The 20,598-nt window shown below is 43.1% G+C and overlaps 1 protein-coding gene and 1 long non-coding RNA gene across 3 annotated transcripts in view; one reads left to right on the forward strand and one right to left on the reverse strand.

Annotated features, from left to right (window-relative positions):
- Positions 1-6,238, forward strand: part of LOC140907276 (uncharacterized) — a 55,497-nt gene extending 49,259 nt beyond the window's left edge. Inside the window, exons 2-3 of the long non-coding RNA XR_012157435.1 lie at positions 372-3,405; positions 4,601-6,238. This is a non-coding gene — a long non-coding RNA (uncharacterized LOC140907276). The remainder of the gene's footprint in view (positions 1-371; positions 3,406-4,600) is intronic.
- The window catches only part of STK17A (serine/threonine kinase 17a), a 63,775-nt gene extending 43,177 nt beyond the window's left edge, over positions 1-20,598 (reverse strand). For both annotated transcript variants that reach the window (XM_073332814.1, XM_073332813.1), the window contains exon 1: positions 20,287-20,598. In XM_073332814.1, the coding sequence (XP_073188915.1) occupies positions 20,287-20,465 (179 nt within the window). In that variant the 5' untranslated portion in view covers positions 20,466-20,598. The remainder of the gene's footprint in view (positions 1-20,286) is intronic.

A 20,598-nucleotide genomic window follows, 5' to 3' on the forward strand; every position in this document is an offset into this window, starting at 1 on the left:
AAGGGGCTCTGGTAAGTCCTCTGAGGCCTAGGTTTAGGTCCCATGCTGGTGTAGAGTTGCAGACTTTAGGGTACATGTTCTGAATGCCTGTGAGGAAGTGTTTCATAATCAGATGCACAAACGCTGAAAACCACCTATCTTGTGGTGAAAAACAGCTATGGTTTCGAGGTGCACCTTAAGTGAACTAATATATAACCCCATCTGTTTCAAACGCAACATGTACTCCTAAACCAAATGTATTGGCGCTGTAAGTTTCGGTATGTATCTGTCGTGGGACCACAAGGAGAACCTCTTCCATTTATGGAGGTAAATGGTACGCACGGTAAGTTTCCTGCTGTTTAGCAACATCTTTTTAACCTCTTCCAAACCAGGTTAATTCGTTGTGATGGAGCCATGGAGAAGCCATGCCTTCAGGCAGAGTTTTCCTAGATTCAGGTGAAGAACAAGACCCTCATCCTGAGAGAGAGGAAGGGTGTACGGGGTGCAAAGCGCCATGCTGTTCAGGTATGGAAACCACATCTGTCTGGGCCACGTCGGAGCTATCAGTATGATCAAGGCTCTGTCGGTCCGTATCTTGTGTATCACTCTGGATAATAATGGTATCTGTGGGAATGCAAACAGGAGAGGCGTGTTCCATCAGATGAAAAAGGCATCTCCTAGGGATTGCGGTCCTAGTCCTGCTCATGAGCAAAACCCTGGATGTTTATGGTTTCGGATGTTGCAAACAGATCGATGTGTGGTGACCCCCACATGCGGAATATGTGTTGTGCGATGTTGTCGTTCAGTTCCCATTCATGTTCTTGGGAAAACTGTCTGCTCAATGTGTCTTCCACTGTGTTCTTTTGCCCCGGGAGGTACAACACAGTAATGGTAATACTGTGGATAATGCCCCAGTTCTAGCATGTTATGGCTTCTGTGCATAGGGAAAGAGATCGAGCGCCTCCCTGTCTATGTAGAACATATAGGCACGTTGTCTGTCATTATTTGTTTCTTATTGGTAGGAAATGTTGGCACACGTTTTGAACTGCTCATAATTCGAGTAGATTGATGTGTAATAAAGACTCCACAGGAGACCATTTCCCTTGGATTGTGTGTTGGTTCAAGTGTGCACCCAATCCAATCAGTGAGGCATCTGTAGCGATCAGGATGGATGCTGGGTCTTGGTGAAATGGGACCCGCGCACACATTGTGTGGATTTAGCCACCATTGTAGTGATTGAATGACTTTTGGTGATGGTGGTGACAGGAGTCTGTTTAGACTGTGCTTGCGTGGTATGTAGACTGTTCTCAGCCATCCCTGGAGACAGTACATGTATAGTCATGTGTGCTAGACCACAAGATCGAGGCCGCCATGTGTCCTAATAGTTATAGGCAGGTGTGTGCAGAGCCTTTTGGACTGTTTGTGACTACCAATAAGAGTGGTCATTGTGGAGAATCTGGTCATTAGTAATGAAGCTTTAGCTTCTATCAAGTCTAGGTAAGCTCCGATGAATTCTAGTTGTTGAACCAGAACTAGGGTAGATTTCTTCTCATTTATTTGTAACCCTCGGGTATGGAAAAGTGTCAGTCGTTTGTGTGAAGTGTATTGCTTTTGCTTGAGTGCAACCCTTCAACAGACAATCATCCAAGGATGGGAATATCATAATTCCTTGTCTGTGTAGGTGTGCTGCTACTACAGCCAGGGTTTTGGAGCTGTCGAAAGTCCGAATGGTAACACACTGTATTGGAAGTGGTCTCTCCCTACTGTGAGCTGTAGGAATTGTCTGCATGTGGGGTGTATAGCGATGTGAAAATATGCATCTTGTAGGTTGAAAGGTGAAAACCAGTCCTCTTCTTCCAGCGCTGGAATCATTGACGTCAGCGTGACCATCCTGAATTTGTGGGTACGCACAAATTCGTTGAGTTTTCTGAGATCTAAAATGGGTTTCCATCCTCCATGTTTCTTTTGAGTCAAGAAGTAGTGGGAATAGAACCCCTACCCCCTGTGTTGTACTGGAACATGTCCCACAGCACCTAGCTGTACAAGATGGTTTAGTTCTTGTCGTAGAAGATGCTTGTGAGAAGGGTCCCTGAAGAGGGATGGGGAAGACGGATGGGTAGGCAGGATGGAGATGAAGGGGATGGTATAACTAGAATGTCCTATCTCCACTACCCAGTGATCTGTGATGATGGATGCCTACGCTTGGTAAAATGGCTGTAGTTGGTGACCAAACACCTGAGTAGGTTGTGTAATATATACGCTGGTTGTCAGGGGAGGTTGATCAGACCCTTGACCAAATCTTCAAAATTGCATCTTGGTTGGTGGTGCCTGTGATGCAGTTGACTGGGACTGAGGTGGTTGGTGTCTCTGGCACGAATTGTCCAATGGTCTCTGGTGCCGGAGACAATGTATCCCCGTTTTGGTTATAAGGTTGGTATCTCCTCCATCTATTAGGGTATGTATATATGCCCAGGGTTCAGAGTGCTGTTCTAGAGTCCTTCATTGAGTGTAGGACTTCACCGGTCTTCACGGAAAATAATTTCGCTCTGTCAAAGGGAAGGTCTTCAACTTTAATTTGGAGGCCCTTTGAGATTCCAGAGGATTGTAACCAGGATGCCCGTCTCATGACTATAGCTGTAGCCATCATGTGAGCAGCCGTGCCCGTGACATCAAGGGACACCTGTAGCGCTGTCCTCACGACTGCTGTCCCTCGGTTACGACAGATTGGAATTGCTCCCTTCTGTCCTCTGGGATGTCCGCAGGGAACTCATTAAGTTTCTCATAATTGTCATGGTCATACTTAGCCAGTATGGCCGTGTAATTGGCCATGCAAAACTGGAGAGTCACAGACAAATAGACTTTGCGACCTAACAAATCCAGTCTCTTAGAGTCCTTGTCACGTGATATAGATTTATACTGGGGTTGCTTCCCCAGTTGGTTCACCGCATCCACCACCAAGGAGTTTGGTTGAGGGTACAAGAATAGGAAATCCATGCAGTTTTTGGGCACATAAAATTTCCTATCCACTCTTTTGCTGATTGATATGGTATGGGGGTATGGTAGCTGGAGTTTGCCATACTGATTCTACTAGTTCCAGGAAGGTACTATTAATTGGTAATGTTATCTTTGTAGAGGATGCCGGGTGTCGTATTTTTAGGCGCTAATGTTGATTTTCAGTCTCATGTTCCAGAGGGATGTTCTGACTTTGTGCGACCCATTTGAGTAAGTCCTGGAATCGTTTTGAGTCATCTGTGATGGCAGACAGAGATGGCAATACTGCCTCGTCTGGAGATGAAGATAAATTGTGGGCTGGTGAGCAGTCTTGTGGATTGGAATCCTCCAACTCCTCGGAATCCACATGCACCTCCGAGGGCTCAGTGGCTGTCACTGTAGAAGGGTGAATCTGTCACCTCTGTGGGGTGTGAGGTCTGTATGTCTGAGATCTGTAGATTGCCCGTGGGTCCCATTGTGCCCAGTGCATTGGGAATGGCATGGGTGGGCACATCCATGGGTTAAGCCAGACATGGGGGCACGTCCCTGTAACCGTTTCCTGGCACTTGTATGGGATGGAGAGGAGTGTCCTGAATAGAAGACTGCCTCTTTTAGGTCATCTTCCTCATCACTTAAAAATTGCGGGGCATTAGGTGAATCCATCTGTACTGGTGCAGTCGGCACCAGAGAACAGTCTGTGCTGTGTACAGGTGAGCCAGGCTCGAATGATATCTCAGTGCCAGTTGATTGAGTGAGGGAGCGCGGTCCCATGGGCATTGGTGCCATGCTCTTATGTGTAGACATCATCTGTGAGATTAGTCCTGTTGGTACCATCAACTTATGCGTGGCCTCTGTTGATGCCAGTGATGCCGACTTAGTGCGTTCATGCATTGGCTCTGCAGCATGTGGTACCAGTGGAGGTGGCATGGTAATCAGAGGCGGCATTGGCACCATGTCCTTCCTCAAGGCATTCGGTGCCATGGAGTACAAGGCTCATTTGTGCCTACTACTCGACACCTAATCTCCGCTGGCATAGGTCCCAATACAGATGGTGCCGGAGGTGCCTGGAGCATCAAACATGCTCACCCTGCTGGCCGTCGGCACCAAGGGTAGTGATCATGCTGGAGACAGTTTCCTCTTCAACAGTTCTCTGTGGGTTGGAGATGCCTCCCTCTTCCTTGATTTTCTGGAGGAAAGGGAACTCAATCTGTCCAGCGAGGAGGCACACAGGGAATCCCTCGATGGGGTTTTTTCCGAGATAGAGACGGTGGCATTAGGGATTTCTCCATAAGGATCATTTTAAGTCTGAGATCCCTATCCCTCCTTGCTCTGGCTTTAAGATTGCTGCTGTGGTTGCATTTTTGAGGGATGTGCACCTCCCCCAAGCAACTGAGTGTCCATCGGAGACAGGCATAACATCCTTACACAAAGTGCAGCGTTTAAAACCAGGGATGCCTGGCATTTTCGTTACCCAATTTTGTCGTGGTATAAGGAGATAGAAATGGAGAGGAAAGCTCTTCAATTATATATCTTTTAAACAGGGAAAGGCTAAGTGGTTCAACAGAAACCTAAGACTAACTATTAACTAATTACTGGGAGCTAAACTTAACTATTTCTAAATCTTTTCTAGGTAAATTTCTGACACCACCCCTGGAGCTCCATCTGCAGCTGAGGGCAGTCAAGAAGGAACTGAGGGGGTCAGGACGCGCAAGCACTAGATGAAGCGCCAACAGTACCGTGAGACAGCTACTGCACACGCACATCCCAACCAGGCACTGCTCCCAAAAACCTTTGATCAGCAGCGCCAGGACACATCAACACCTGAAGTGGAGCATCCACAGGGACAGCTCTCAAAGAAGAACTTAACCATACTAAATAGCTCAGTGGAGAAAAAAAAAAAGTTACACTGTCAAGACTCCACTAATAGGAGGCTACAACTTTAGACTCGGGAGTCTTTCAGCTTTATTTAAATGGGACCTACTTAATCTAAATCACAGGCATGATTTAAGTCCACATTTTCTCACAGTGGAATTAGAAATATCAGATATTTCCACCCATGTGCAGGGACAGAAAACATTTTTGATAGCTGGGTGCTAACTGTTGGCAAAATATTGACTAAGTGGCAACTTCTGCAATGCCAGGAAGAACAGATACTTATCAACCTCTTTTGAGGTTGTTTTACAGTCCTAGGATTTCAAGCAAGTTTCAAAAAAATTCACGAAGGCATCCAAAAAATTGGGCACCAAGGCATCCATCCACCAAAGTACTTAAACACATGGCTAATTTGACTTCACTGGCTACTGTTGTAGTGCTTCTCTGTGTTATTTTAAACTTCCTTTAAATGAGTCACTGTTATAGACCGACATGTTGAAAGAGGTGGTGCTGAACAATTCAATTAGATTGCAGTAAATCTTCAGGACTAGATTATTATAGGTGAGGCTCATAATGCTGCTAATTATGAAGGTTTTCTGACACCTCCCATTGTAAGACTGTTTTCAGTTGCTTACAAAACTTTGTCCAACTTTAACCATTTAGGCTGAAATTTATCATGCTAAGCTGGGGCTCTGACAGTGAACCTGGAGGGGGACAGTAAGACTGGCTAAGCAAGGAGACTTGGAAGAGGAGCCAGAAGAGTGGAAACTGGGACTGGGAGGGGGAACCTGGGGTGGGGAAGAGAAGGGGCAGAAGAGTCTATGACCACTTCAGCACAATCTCCTCCAGTGCCTGGAATGGAATCCAAGATTCCTGGAGTTTCACCATTCCTCTGCTGTCAGCAAATATATCTGTGAAACCAACTGGCAAAATGTGCATCTCAAATCCTGCGTAGTGCTAGTCCAGATAGCAGCAATATGTTGTCATCTTCTATCAGTTACTCTGGTAGCTCAAGTGGCAGGGGTCTGTGAAGTGGATCTAAAGATTCCAACCCTGCTGACTACATGTGGGTGCCAATAGGATGCCACATAATGGAATTTCTCCCTCCCTCCCCCCAGTTTTGTCTTTGTAAAGATTTAGGAAATTATACAGAAAACTATGTTAATAGACCATTAAGGTCGCAAAATAAAGCATTCAGAAGTTAGAAAATGCCTTCATTAAGGTTGCTTGTGCAAGTCAGACCCCTTGTGCATATGCGCTATGATACAGTATTTAGTAACATGATTGCAGACTATTTGCCACATTTTGTGTGTGTAATATACATACAAGAGTACTAAAGTACTTTAAGAAAAATGGCTACTGAACTGCTAATAAAGATGTTTTGCATTAAAGTCAATTACCGCACTGGAGAGTAACAAAAGTACCTATCTTAAAGGAACTAGATGTGATCTTGGAAATTACTCATCAGTCAACCTTACTGCAGTATCAGGTAAGCTGGTTGAATCAATTTAGAAAAGAATGATAAGACCTCTTGATATGGTAGCAACAAATCAGCTTGACAAATAAGAAAATCATGTCTCTCTAGTCTACGAGGGTATGTCAATAAAGTAGTGCAGCAGAAGAAATGGCTGACACTGTATTTGAATAAAGGTTTTATAAAGTTTCTAACAAAGTTCTACAGAGGATTTGGAAATCAATCATAGCGTGAGAAGTAATGTATTGTCACAAATTAGAAACGGGCAAAAAAGAAAGGCTATACTTCATACAGTAACTGTATTTCTTGATGTGTGGTCCCTCTCATTATTCCACTGGGGTGTGCATGTGCTCCACATGTGTGAGACCAGAAGATTCTTGCTAGCAGTGTCCATTGGTCCACATCTGCACCCTTTTACTCCTCCTGCTCTGAGCCAACAGCATGAGGGATGGTGCAGACTGACTACCTCTCCAGCTACCTTTCTGCCATGAATACCATTAAACGTACTGCAGCAGAAGGGAAGGAGGGAGGGTAGTTGAACAGATAGTGACCACACATCTTGATCTCCAGTTACTGTACAAGGTAAGTAACTTCACCTCTCTTAGCTCTTCAAGAGATGGGTTGTATTATTCCACTATAAGTGAGTCACAAGCAGTAGTCATTGAGGAGAAGGGTCCAAAGATCCCTGCTGTACTACTGATTGGAGAACTGCTCTGCCAAAGGATGTCAGCTATAGTAGCTTGCACCAGGGCATGATGTTTCACAGAAGCGTGAGCAGAGCTCCGTGTTGCTTCTTTACAGGAGAGTGTCATCTTAAGTGAGGCTACTCATGCAGCCTAGGCTCTAGCGGAGTGGGCCTTCACATCTTGTTGGGGAGGAGTCCATCAAAAATATCTTCTGATGGGAGACTGGGGTTAGAAGGACTATGGGGCGGGGTGGGGGGAAGAGACATTATGTTTGCTACATTGCACCTTCTAATGCTTCCTGAGTGACTTCTAACCCTTTTGATGATAAAAGGGTTAAGGGGCTGGGTGTTGTTTGTAGAGCTATGGTTTGTGGAATTTTTGCTATGGTGCTTGAGTATAGAGGCCTAGTGAGCAGAGAGTTACCTTTAAGTCCTTTCAGGAATGCAGCAACTCAACTGTCTTCTCACTAAACAAACAGTTTCCCCTCAAAGGGCTGATCCTCCACCATGAACTGGACATCCTTGGGAAATCTGGAGGATTAGAGCCACAACAACCAATGCACGACCACAGAAGTTGCCATCAAGAACAACATTATATCTGCTGTATCAACTAAGGCTTGAAGGGATGCTCTGGCTAGCAATTTACCCTCAATGAGTGCTTTGAATTGCAGCCTATCTTTTTGTGGGAATTAGTGAATTCCTCAAACTTAGTATAATTAATAAAATCATATTCTGACATTAAGGTTTGGTAATTTGCTATGTGAAACTGTACACTCAAAGTCAATATTTTTCTTCCAAAAAGTTATAAGTATTTAGCTTTCTTATCAGAGGGGAGTAGACACGGTCTACTTCTCTCAGTAACAGCTTGTACTACTAATGAATTCAGAGCAGGGCATATAAATAAAAATTCTGCCCTTTAGATGGCACAGAGTACTTCTCCATTCTTTTTGGAGTGAAGGCACAAGTGGCTGGAGTGTGCCAGATGGTCTTGGCTGATTCTAAAATGGCTTCGTTAATGGGACCAGTCTCTGGAGAATGCAGAGTAATTTATGAGGAATGTCCTGCAATTCCTCCAGAGGGATACGGAATGTGTCTGCAATCCTCCTCAGTAAATCTTCAAGTTGCCTGTTACCACTAGGCAGTGATGGTGAAGCCAGTACAATCACATCTGGAGATGAAGATGACATTAGGGCTGGTGGTTCTGTCTGATCTAGTTCCTCCTCTTCCTCCACTAGTTCTTGAGGAGGTTCGGGATCTTCTCTGCGAACGAAGTGTTGTCTGGATTCCCAATGGGATCATCTAGATTCAAGATATTGCATGTATGGATCCGATAGTATCCAGTAAGGCCAGTTTGAGAGGTCAAATGGAAATTGGGATAGTCACCATGGAGGAGACTACCACTAGTCTCCAGGTGTACAATCCCTCTTATGAAATCAGGATGGTGCCTATGAGACTCTGGGTCCTCTGTCTGGACTGATCCTTTGTCTCTATGGGAGTGGTGATGATCTCCCACTAAACCTGACTTTTCAGAAGCACTGGCAGTTTTGAATTCTATGGATGGTGCTGCCTTATTATGCCCAATTGGTAGACTGTAGGGAGAGCCACTCACCAGTACCTTGCATGCTCTGGACCAGTGGTGTAGAGACCTTCCTGGTCAGAACGGGTTCCAACAGAATTGGGGATTCCAAGACCACATAGATGGACTTGTCCTTGGGGGCCTCATATGTATCTCCTGATGCAAGTGAACAGACTGGCTTGTCTTTCTGTGGTGTCAGCGGTTTGATCTCACTGCTGTCTTCAGTACCAAGAACTCCTTTTCTTGGTGCATTGGTACCATCAGTGTAGGAGGTATCTACTTTTGTTATTCCCTCATCTGTATTGGGGACAGTCCAGCTCCTGCACTTAGCATTGGTTTTGGGGCACTTCTGCCCTTCAGAGCCAAGAGAATGGTACCGTGCTCCTTATGAGCTTCTGAAACTCCCTACAGGGGTGTAGAGTTTGACCTAACATGGAGGTTATTGGAGAATAGGGATGTAAGTATCATTTAAAAGAGTACCCATTTAGACTATTAAAATTATCAGTTAACTTGTTAACAAGTTCACTATCTACCCCTGGCTTGGGGGGCGGCACCCTGCTGTCTCTCCTTGGAGAGCTGTGGGCTGGGGATCATTTGCATGTGCATGACTGGGCACCTTGCACTGATCACACCCTCTCCCAGTTACTAGGTGTTACCTAATGCGGCTAGTTTGGCGGATCGCTGCCGGGAGAGCAGCAGTGCCAGGGCAGATCCAAATGTTCTAGTAGATCCAATGGTTCCCAGGCAGACCCACCGCTGCAGCCAGCTGCAAGAGAAGCAGAGCTGGAGAGGAGGGGGTTGCCAGGCTGCCCCCAGCAGTGCCCTCTCTGCCAGGCATGGGCTGATCCAGCAGTGCCCCGAGCTGTGAGAACGCTGCAAGCTTCAGTGCTTCCCTCCCCCTGGCTATTGCTGTAGCGTTTTTAATGTGCACATTAGGTATTACAAGGTCACAAAATTATTTTATCAGTCTTACTCCTGGGGGAATTCTGCACCATTGTGCAATGCAGAATTTTGCAGAAATTAACGTTGTGCGCAGAGAATTTCCTTTCACCCACAGAAATGGGCTGCAGTGCTGCTAGCTGCCACTGGACTCGACAGAGCCCAGCTTGTACATAGAAGACACTACTGGGGGGAGGAAGAGGGAGCTAGAGGGTTCCTGGCAACTGCAGTTCCCAGCATGCCCTGAGGGAAGGAGCAGGGAACTCCATGCAAGCCTGGGACTGAAAATCAGGCTGGTTCTCCCTCTGCATCCCTGGGCTCTGGGGGGGAGAAGGGGACGGGTGTCTGGGGAAGGTGGACCCTGCAGCTGGGCTCTGGGGAGGGATGGGGTGCAGGTAACTGAACTGGGGGGACCCTACGTTTGGGCTCTGGGAAAGAACGGTTTGGGTGTATTGGCGGGGGGGGGGAACCCCACAGGTGGGCTATGGGAGGGGGGAAGGAGACAGAGAAACAGAAACTGGGTTGTCATAGAGGTTTCTTTAACTCTCTGCTCCTGGGGGAATCTGTGTGTGTCTGTATTGTTACAGATATACTTGCTGACAGGTATTCTGAAATAAAATTACCAAAATAACTGAAACTAGTGTGATTATGCAGCAAGATACTGACAAATAAAATTTGCAGAATTTTAAAATATTGTGCTCAGAATTTTTAGGCGCAGAATGCCCCAGGAATACAATCTGTTTTAACTGCAATATATTAACGGTAAGACTAATACTTACTGGTTAACCATTTAACATTTTACATCTTTATTGGAGAAGAGGCCCTCTTATTGGATGAGGGCCAAGAGGAGGGATTTCTTATCTCTTGCGAGAGTGCTTCCTACCTTCCTCATGCCCGTTTGGGCTAGTCCCTTGCTCTACTCCTACAAACCTTGGAGCTGAAGGCCACTGGAGCAGTGCCTTCTTGATGCCTCCACCTGACGTACAAGGGTATCTGACAGGCCAGGGTTGGACTGAGGCTTCATGGCATAATCCACTGGAAGTCTTCCAACCCAGTGCTCACAAATTTAGCAAATTTGACTTTGGAAGGATTGGCAAATACCACACTTTGAGGGGATGTGAGCCTCACCTAGGCAGTAGAGGCACTTGAGGTAGTCATCGCTGACCAGAAAGGCCTGAGGGCAACACACACAGTTTTAGAATCCCTGGATCTTGGGAATAACTAGGCACTCAGGATGGGAGTGGGGGGGGGGGGGGGAAAGGGGGGTAGACCCACCAAATCCTATTAAGAACTATAAAAAATATAAACTACATTTTAAACTATTTACAGTGAATTACAGTTAGATGCAGAACCTAGCTAATGAAGAGGTTCTACCTCAGACCACAGGCAGCAGAAAAGAACTGGAGAGCGTCTTGCACTGCCCTTTTTGCCCTCAGTTTGGAACACAAAGAGAAAGGGGCAGGTGAGGACCTAAGGATATTGTTAGCAAGAATCTTCTGATCTCAATTATATGGAGCACACACCACCACCACCCCTCCCATGGAATACACATAAGGACTATAACTCAAAAAAGAAAATAAATTTTCCCCTTTCCAAAAAAACCCAAAAACAACGTGATGACCCAGTTCACCAACAAACTATCTAGAAATGAGGGTAAATAGGGAGATTATTTTATCTTCAAATATTTTAAAATAGACTATAGAACACTAAAGAAATCCAGAGAGCAACCTAGCAAAGCTAAATGAATAGGCAGCACCTTTACTGTTGACTAATGAAAGTGAGTGCACAACAGAAGGAACTATTCCTACATATTGGTGGCTTTTAAAATTACCTCTAACCTCTCTGGAACAAGACCATTGTGTTATTCTAGATACCCTGATGAAAATGTCTGCTTTTTTGACTACCCCTGGGCATTGCATATTTACTAATACAAATTAGATAAGTCAATGTTGGCACAGTATTCCAGGTAAGGGTGTAAATTCACTATATTTCAGAGATACAGAAGAAATAAATGAGATCCAAAAAGAGGTGATAAAGATTAGAGGCATGGATAAAGATTGAAAAGACTGTGTGTGTTTAATTTATAGAGGAAACAAATTAAAAAGCAATGACAGAGATACACAAAATAATGAATGTTAAAGAGGCAGTTAAACAGACCTATTACCCTCTCCCATAACATAACCAGGGGACATGTGATAAAAGGTATCAAATTTAAAAAAAAACAAACAAAATACTTTTCCACAAAAAACATGATTAACCTATGGAACTTGTTTGCCCAAGGTATCATCTTTTCTCCAAGACTAAACACAAAAGGATGAGCTGGACCATTGTTTGTCCATGTCCAGAGTCCTCTCCTATTAAGCCTTGCAAAGGGTAAATCCTGTCCCCTATATTATTCAATACTTGTCTGAAGTTGCTGGTTAGACATATGGGCTGAGGTGTAGAGCTGGATGTTGTTTGTGTATTGCTGACCTCTCCCTTGCCTCAAATGTCAATATTACTTTCTGCCAGCTGTCCAAATACCTGGATGAGGAGCAGCTGGCTGAAACTAAACCCAAGTAAGAGAGAAAAGAGAAGGTGTTTGGAGAAGGCAAGGTCTTGAGACATCTTCCTTGGTCAAATGCATCTGCCTGAACATTGTAGAGTCAGTGAATAGCATTGGGGTACTCTTAGCTATCCATGATTGTGAACAACACCCATGTTCTCTTGCAGCTGTCCAGAACACTGTGCCCTATCCTATCAAAAAGATCTGGTCACAATAATCATGTTTTCATGACTTCCAAATTAGATTATTGCAAATCCTACCTATAAACAAAGGTAAACAACCTAAGATCTTCAACCGGTAAGAGAAAAAGCCCATCTGCTCAGCAACTGACACTAGGATTACAGCACCTCTGGTTCCACTCATTACACTAGCTCCAGTGAACACAAAATCCAATTCAAAAAGTCTCATTCTTAATATCTGTAGCTCCTCACAAGCCTGACCCTAGTTCCTCAAGAAACTGCATCTCTCCCCATAACCATGACCTCTATCAAATTGTCTATGAACAGGAGGAGAACTGAAAGCATGAGAGAAAACTTTGCCATGAGATGGACATAAACCATGGAATCAATTCCTACAACAGAATTAACACTACCCTCTGAGCTACCAGAACCAAATACAACACACACTGCTTTAATCTTAGCTATCCCCAGCCCACCCCCGTATGTTTAAAAAAAATAAACCAAAAAAACTGCCATGTTTCAAGCTACTCTTTACAGTTGCAAAGTATCCTCCCTCCCTCCCCCCCCAAAAACCAAAACTTGCGGGGTGGTCAGATACTATGGTGAGATGAGTCAAATACATATAAAAATGAATTAGATATTTAAAAAGGATGAGAACAGCCACAGCTGCATTAGATGACAAGCAATTAAAGATGCAAAATCTGTCTTGCTTCAGCATACAAGTCAATTCTAAATTGAGTTTGGCAGAAATTTCTCATAGGGCACATTATTCCAGAGTTGTTCACTATGAAGTTTCTTGCACTTCTCTGAAGCATCTGGGAATGGACTGATCACTTTCAGACTGCATACTGGGCTAGACAGACCACTGGTCTGATATAGCACAGCAATTATGTTCCAGCATCAAGTATTGTTTTTATGAAAACTTTATTCAGTACCGTAAAGGCAAGCTCTGCAGTGGACTCCTGGTACCTTTTGAAAATAAAAGTATTTCAGTTTCAGGATTGCTAATTGAAAATCAACTAAGAGAAACAAAATAAAAACCATACACATTTAGGCTTCCTCCACACACACTAAAATAATCTAAATTGCAACCATTGATTTAATCAGGTATATTTATCATTGTTATTCCTCAAAGATAGCATTTGCAAACTTTAACTGAAGTACAGTAGACTGACCAGATGTTCGCAAAAGCACATGGACAGTAACAATGTGGGTTTTTGAAGCACTATGAGACCCAAAGTAAATACTTTCTTGAGAAACTTCTTCATATTTAATACATATGTCAAGATAATATTATGGTTTTTTTTAAATGCAGAGGGTCAGGAAACGCAAAGCTACTTGATAGAACCATTAATAATAATATTTAATTGTGCAAGAAACAAAATATCAACTACAAAATAACATTATTGTATTTCATTGCAAAAAAATCCCACAAAAATGATTTTAAAAGATTGAAACCAACATCTATTTTTAAAAGATCACTGTCAAACAGCACCTTTGGAACTGGCCACTCAGGGCCTAGAATAAAAACTGCCCAATGTGCTAGCACCCTGAGATGGACTCAAAAGCATGCTTGGAAGGGGTAGTGGAAGAAAAGGAAGAACAAAAACCAAAGGACAGGCAGGGAAGGGTACCATGGGAATCATGTGGAGATGATCAGAAGCCTACACACTCTAAAGAGCTAAGTAATGTACAGTATGCACAATGGTTCTTTTTAAAAAGCTAATGTTGTAATATATTAAACATATAGCCAGTTAATTAAAAAGTGCTCTCAAGTTTAAATTCTGATCATGAATGACATCAACTATGCTAAGAGAACCACTGGAAAGGACGCTAAATTGCCTCAAAATGAAGACATGTAAACTTGACAAATTTGAATGCCATGTTTACAATATGAAGTATTGCAGCAAACTAATTTTCAACAGTAAGTAGTTATAATCCATGCTGACGCTGCCCCTTTACAGCAGCAAAAGATCAGTTCTTTGTAGGAACAAACCTAGCATGGCCTAATGGTATTTGTGCCAGAGCCAAAAATCAATAGGAAGGCTTCCATTGGGTTTGGATCTGACCCTTTAATAGCATGTCATTTTAATATCCCATAAAAAGTTTTACTCCTCATGATTTAAATACTGACTGCTGGAGTCACAGTTTGTATAATCTCAGTGTGTAATTTTCCTCAAATTACCACAAAGTCAATATCACTCACAATTTAGCTCTAAACTGTTGACCAAAGTAGTTTGTCATACTTCATCTCTCTCTAAAAACAAGATATTGAGTTCATGAAGCACAAGAAGCTGCTCTGACATGCATACAAAAGCTGTTTTGGAAGCAAAGAGGAAGTCTAATATAAATACTGGTATTGCCAGATTCACCAAAATATTTGTCATTATGGAAATACAATATCTATTCACAAAGCTCTACAAAGAAATAGGACACAGTGTGTGCTACATACGTACAGCACAGTTGAGGTAGACAGAGGCCTGATGCATCACTTAATTAAAAGGGTCAGGTTACATAGACGTTTAGACTGTTTACAAATATAATTCTTAAAAACTGGTTACTATGCAACTAGTAAGATTCATGCTTGAGGCAACTCCAGAGCAAAGATCCAGAAAAAATGTGCTGGGCAATCTAAGTTGATGTTGATTCAATATTATGAAACTTGATATAAATTTGTACTTTTAGAGAGATATACCAGGATAGGTCTTTAAAAAATAAGCATTGTGTTATATTACCAAGTGTTCAGACAAGCTCCAAGTTGGATTCTCCTCATTTTCCCTTTTTTCAAAGTCTTACTTTGAATTCTTAATAGGGAATTCTTGGAAAGCAAATGAATTTACTGTTGAAAATATAGTAACAAGGGGACAAACCAAGAGAAAGCAATAGCTCAGGGGACCACATGATTAATAGGGGAGTAACTGTGACGACTCAAGTTAGAGAGGAACAGATTGGGAGTGGGGGAGAATACTAGGTAAGAAATAAATCACTGATTAAGTTAAAAGAATCTAACATCCACACTCCAACATGACAAAAAACATGTTTAAAAGCAAACTAATTTTTAGTCTACAGTTCATGTTTTATTACACAATCTTCAAAATAAAAGTTCTACTTCAAACTGAAAATGGATTTTCTCTGAAATAACACAACTAAAAAGCCCAAGGTCACTACTTCACTCTACCATCATCATTAGCATTATTTAAATTGGCACACATCCTGGCTTACAGAAAGGAAACAAAAAAGTCTTAGTAATTGCAAATGAAGCAAGAATGCTTTACATCATATGTTTACCCACATTTTGGGTTGTCATGGGTTCTGCTAGGGAGCAGCAGAGAATCTGACATTACTTTAAGTAATCTTTTCTCAAAGTGATCTGCAAAACCTCCTGTCACCACTGTGGGTGCAGTATTAATAGTGACTTCTATGAGCATATTCATCTTTTAGAAAGCTTAAAAAGAGATTGTCTGAAAGGAACGGAACTGCATAAAATTAGCTATAGAATTAATTCATCACAAGTGCTATTTGTCTGGAGTGCATTTCCTCCCACTCCACACTTTTTCTGTTGTTAAGGGCAAGAGAGAAGATGGTTTTTAGCAAGGAGGTTTTAATCACAGAATTTCTTTTCAAGTGATGGGTCCAATTGCCAGCAACTTCCCTCCCCATTTCTATCTCTGTCCATCACATCCCCAGAGTCTGTTCCACACCTGTTATATTTGTCTGAAGGTGGTCTCAGGTAACTGAGGCAAAGGACAAAAAAGTAGCAAACATACAGCATGTGTTCTAGTTACAAGTTCTTATTGCTGGGGGGGAAACAAACACACAAGCATCCAATATCACGGACCAAGAACTGAGACTCACAACATTAATGTAGGTTAAGTTCATTATACAGCTGGGTACTATCATGAAGGCATGTGTCAGTCTGCACGTGAAGTCACATCTCTACATCTGAAATGTCCAGAGTGTGAAACCAAGTTTCCATATTATGCTGTTCCACTTGCTCAGTGCTTCTTTAGAGCCTGTTATTCTCAGTTCATGATAACTGAGACTCAATATGTCCTTTTTATTCAAAAGGAAAAGTGAACTGAGGGAATCAATAGAATTTTACTGTAGAGTCCCATATGTCTTCCATCTTTTGTCAGGGAAATTCTGAGGGCAATTGCAAGAACTAAAACAAACGGTCTTTCTGATGACAAAGCAGCACAGTGTCGGGTGAACACCTCTTGACCAACCTGAGAAGCCAGAACAGCTTTTGACATTAGCAAATTATGAGCTTTGATCTGGTGCTTAGCAAGTTACAGGTCAGTTAACGAAAACATTAATAAACTTAAGAATTTTATAAGTTTGCCTAGAAATTTAATAAGCATATTATTGTCTGCAAAAGTACTATTAGTCTGACAGCTACACTCCTCTCCTCCTCGCAAAAAGAGTAGGTTATATGTAAATCAACACTGCAAGTCAGCACCTTTACAAGGAACTTTAGACAAAATAAGAAAGCAAACCTGTAGGAAAATTAAGGTTGCAATTACCTTTTTGGATATACTTTTGGTTTCACTATAGAATAGGCTTATGACAAAAATCTAAACAGTAAGTATTCAGACCTGTAATAGCTATAAAACCATTTATCATCTCTACAAAGAAATCTTATTAAAAAGCATATTGCTTCCCATTTTACAATGGAATTTCTATTACAATGGTCTTAATTGCAATATTTAGTACACTCATGTTACGCCACTTGAGTTAGCCTAGCTCCAGTGAGAGCAACCGTACTTCGAAACACTGTCACGCTATCACTGAAGCTACAGAGGTCTGATTACCAGCACAGAACGATTTGATTAGCAGATAAGTTGTAACTCATCCTGCTGCATCCTCACTGCATTACTAGTTTCAGCCGCAGCATCACTGGAGCTTTAACTCACCACCCCCAAGTCTGAGGGTGTAGCTCATCAGATGGGTACATGGTATGCACTAAAAGTTCCCCAGTATTCATTAATATAGTTCCATTTCAAACAGTACGACTTTAATGCACAGTAAAGAATATTTTGTGCACGCCAGCAACATTCACACGGGCCAGTTAATGCACGACATGCTAGTGTGCACTAGAATTTATACTCCTCTGGTGTGGACTAATGCACTGCATAGATAAGCCCAAAGATGCCACTTAACTCGAACTAGAGATTTTTATGTGTGGATAAGAGCGGGGTTAGGGACAAAATTTAGTTATACCTCGAGCTAACAATACAGTGAATACAAGCCATAAATGTGTCCATGATTTCCAGTAAAAGGCCTGTTGTATGCTAGTGCAATTTTATAAAATGAACAAAAACTGCCACTAGCATTCCAAACAAGGAAGATGAAAAAGATTAGGAGTTTCTATAGTCTGCAATGCAATTCTATCTCCTATATCAGCTCAAGTAGTTTTAAGATGACAGAAAACATCTGAACATAAACATTTGCTTTCAAAGTCAACAGTACCGATATTTGAACAGTACTTGCAATATGGAAAGCTTCACATTAGTAAAATCATTCTCATTCTTGAACTTCTCCAATCTGTGTGTTGAACGAGGCAGCACAAAAACAGATAAGAATTCTTTTGGTATTTCTTCCTGAACCAGTCTTCTTATTACAGCATGGCTGTATTTGGTAAAGGTGGGACTGCTGCCTGACCCAGTAGCTGACCAGGTAATCTTTTGAAACACATAAATCTAATGTATTCTCCCTTCAAAAAAAACAGGGATTAAAATAAACACAACGTGTTTGTGTGCACAAGGGAAGCTTTCTGCCTGAAAAATAAGATTACTATTCATCTGTTAGACACATTAAGAAGTGTTATAAAAAAACCCACACTCTTAAGTCATTAACAAAAATAAGCATTCAATTTCAGAGCCAAAGCCCCTTTTATGAACTGACACAGAAGAAATGTAGCATGCTTTATCATCCGTTTTCAATAACAAGATGGACACAAATGGCAAAGAGCCTTTTAACTTCACTACATTTGTTTTGCAACAGTGAGCAAAAATTCCCTCTTTATTAATATGCTTTTGTTGAATCCAGGATCCAACAATTTAAATTTTTACACTACTTAAAAAAAAAATCTTCAGAATTAAGCTAAGAAATTAAATCTACAAACAAGCATATGATCTCTTTATATTATGAGGAAAAAAGATCTCAGACACTTTTGTGGAGTCGAAAAGGGGACAGTATGAACCAAAATTTCTGCAGACTATTGCAGAAAAAAATGCCACAAAGGCATTATTCGTTTTAACTTGATCAGTTAATGAAAATCTCAGGTATAGAGTCACAGCAGTCATGGAAAAAAATGTCTTGAAGTACAGCTTCGATCAGAAAATGACTATGTAAAAAGGCATCTTGTTGAGATTTGCTTGTCCTAATTATACAATACAAAATTTATAGCACTACTTCTCCCCCACCCCCACATTAACAGGGCAAAGGTATGAAGCCCCATAATCTTAAATTAATAATTTTTTTATGCCAATATGGATCATTATCTAGTTCTAGTCTGACCTTCCTGTATAACACAGGCTAAAGAACTTCACCCAGTAACACCAGCATCACAAGTCCTTATCTCATGGTTGAACTAGAACGTGCTTTCTGGAAGGACACCCGATTTTGATTTTAAGGTTTTGTGATGGACAATCCAGCACATTTCTTGTTAAACTATTCCAATGATTAATTACTGTTGCTTAAAATTTGTGCCTTTTCTCTAGCCCGAATTTACCTAGCATCAGCCTCCAGTTGCTGGATCTTATTATACCTTTCTTTGTTACATTAAAGAGACCTATATAGAAACCTTCTCCCTATATAGATATTTAAGTGTGTTATATTTTGCTGATCTCATTCTGATTAATTAGATTTAATGCCAAAGTTAACTTGAAGTCTAGACAATTTTAAAGAAATTTTTAAAAGTAGTTAACAGCGACTATACTTGTTCCTGCATCTCGCTATTTTTGTGATTTTACAATCATACCTATTTCCTCCCCCCCAAAATGAAGTGTTTCTCTTCCCTATTGCTGTGTGAAAGATCCAGGCAAACAAAAGGACTACTGACTATACAGGAACAAATGTGTCACTGAGTGCTGTCAAATGCAAGTCAACTAAAAAAAGAAGAAGAGAAAGTAACTTCTCTCTCTAATCTCTTTCAGTGACAGTAATCATATATGATCAACACCCTGATGTGGTAAAACTTTCAGATGGAAGTGTTATTTTTAATATGACAGCGTCTCCAAGTTCAAAATGCAAAATGTTATGTGTATGCTGAGGAAGCTTGATATAAGAAGAGCTGAGCCACAACCATGGAACACAATTCAAGAGTCACTTCCCAGAACATAACTTTTCATAACTTACTTTCTTTTTGAGGAGTGGTGAAAATCCCACACTGGGGAGAAAAGCATAATTGAAGAAAAAGACAAAACAAAACCCGTCTTCCCCACCCTGCTCTAACCATTTGCTTCCCTAAAATCGTCTATTATGTCACATTTGACCTAGTTCAGGTAACAACAACAATCATCCACGTCCTCTCCTCTCCTTTCCCTCCCCGCCCGGGGTTTTTTTGTTGTTTTTTTTGGTAAATTAAGGAGAAGTGGTTTGCATTGACTCGGGGGGTGGATGGGGGAGAGACAGGCACGGCCAGCGGCAGAAAGCTCCCGTGCACGGACAGCGCCCAACACGACTCGACCTTGCCTACGCTGACCAGAGCCAATCGCGCGGCCGGCGGGAGCGCCCCCCCTCCCCCCCATCGTGGCCCCGTGGAGCATTTTCCCACCTGCGCCCAGGCCAGTGGCACCGATCAGGAGAGAGCGGGGCGAGCGCTGCGCGGGGCAGAGCGGAGCCGCGGGCAGGGGTGCACCAGCACCAACACTTGAGCCCACCGGGACCGTCTCACCCCTTCCCCGGGGCTGCGGGGGGGGGGGCGGGGAGAGGCTGCCTGACGGACCGGGCTGGGGGGCTCCGCGCGCCGGGCTGCCCCCGTCACCGGGAAGGGGTTCGGGCGCCGCAGGAGCGGGGCGGTCGGGCGGTCGGCCCGTCGCTTACCTGCCGAGCTCCCTGCCGGGGCTGAGGCTGTAGCGCTCGTGGAAGGGCTCGGTGCGGATCGCGGTGCGGATCTCGCTCAGGAAGCCGCCCCGCCGGCGGCCCCGGCCACAGGGAGGTTGCGACGGCGGCGCCCGGCTCCCGCGGGAGCGGCCCGGCGGGGGCTTCTCCTCGGGGCTCATGGCGGGGAGCGGGGGACGAGCGCAGCCCTTGCCCTTGCGGGTAACGGTCGAGGCGCGAGCCAGCAGCACCCGAGCCGTAGAGCCGAGCGAGCAGCTGTGGAGGCGACCCGCACGCGCCGCTCCGAAAGGAGGG

This window comes from Lepidochelys kempii, chromosome 2 (genome assembly GCF_965140285.1).
Source record: "Lepidochelys kempii isolate rLepKem1 chromosome 2, rLepKem1.hap1, whole genome shotgun sequence".
Taxonomy (NCBI): Eukaryota; Metazoa; Chordata; order Testudines; family Cheloniidae; genus Lepidochelys; species Lepidochelys kempii.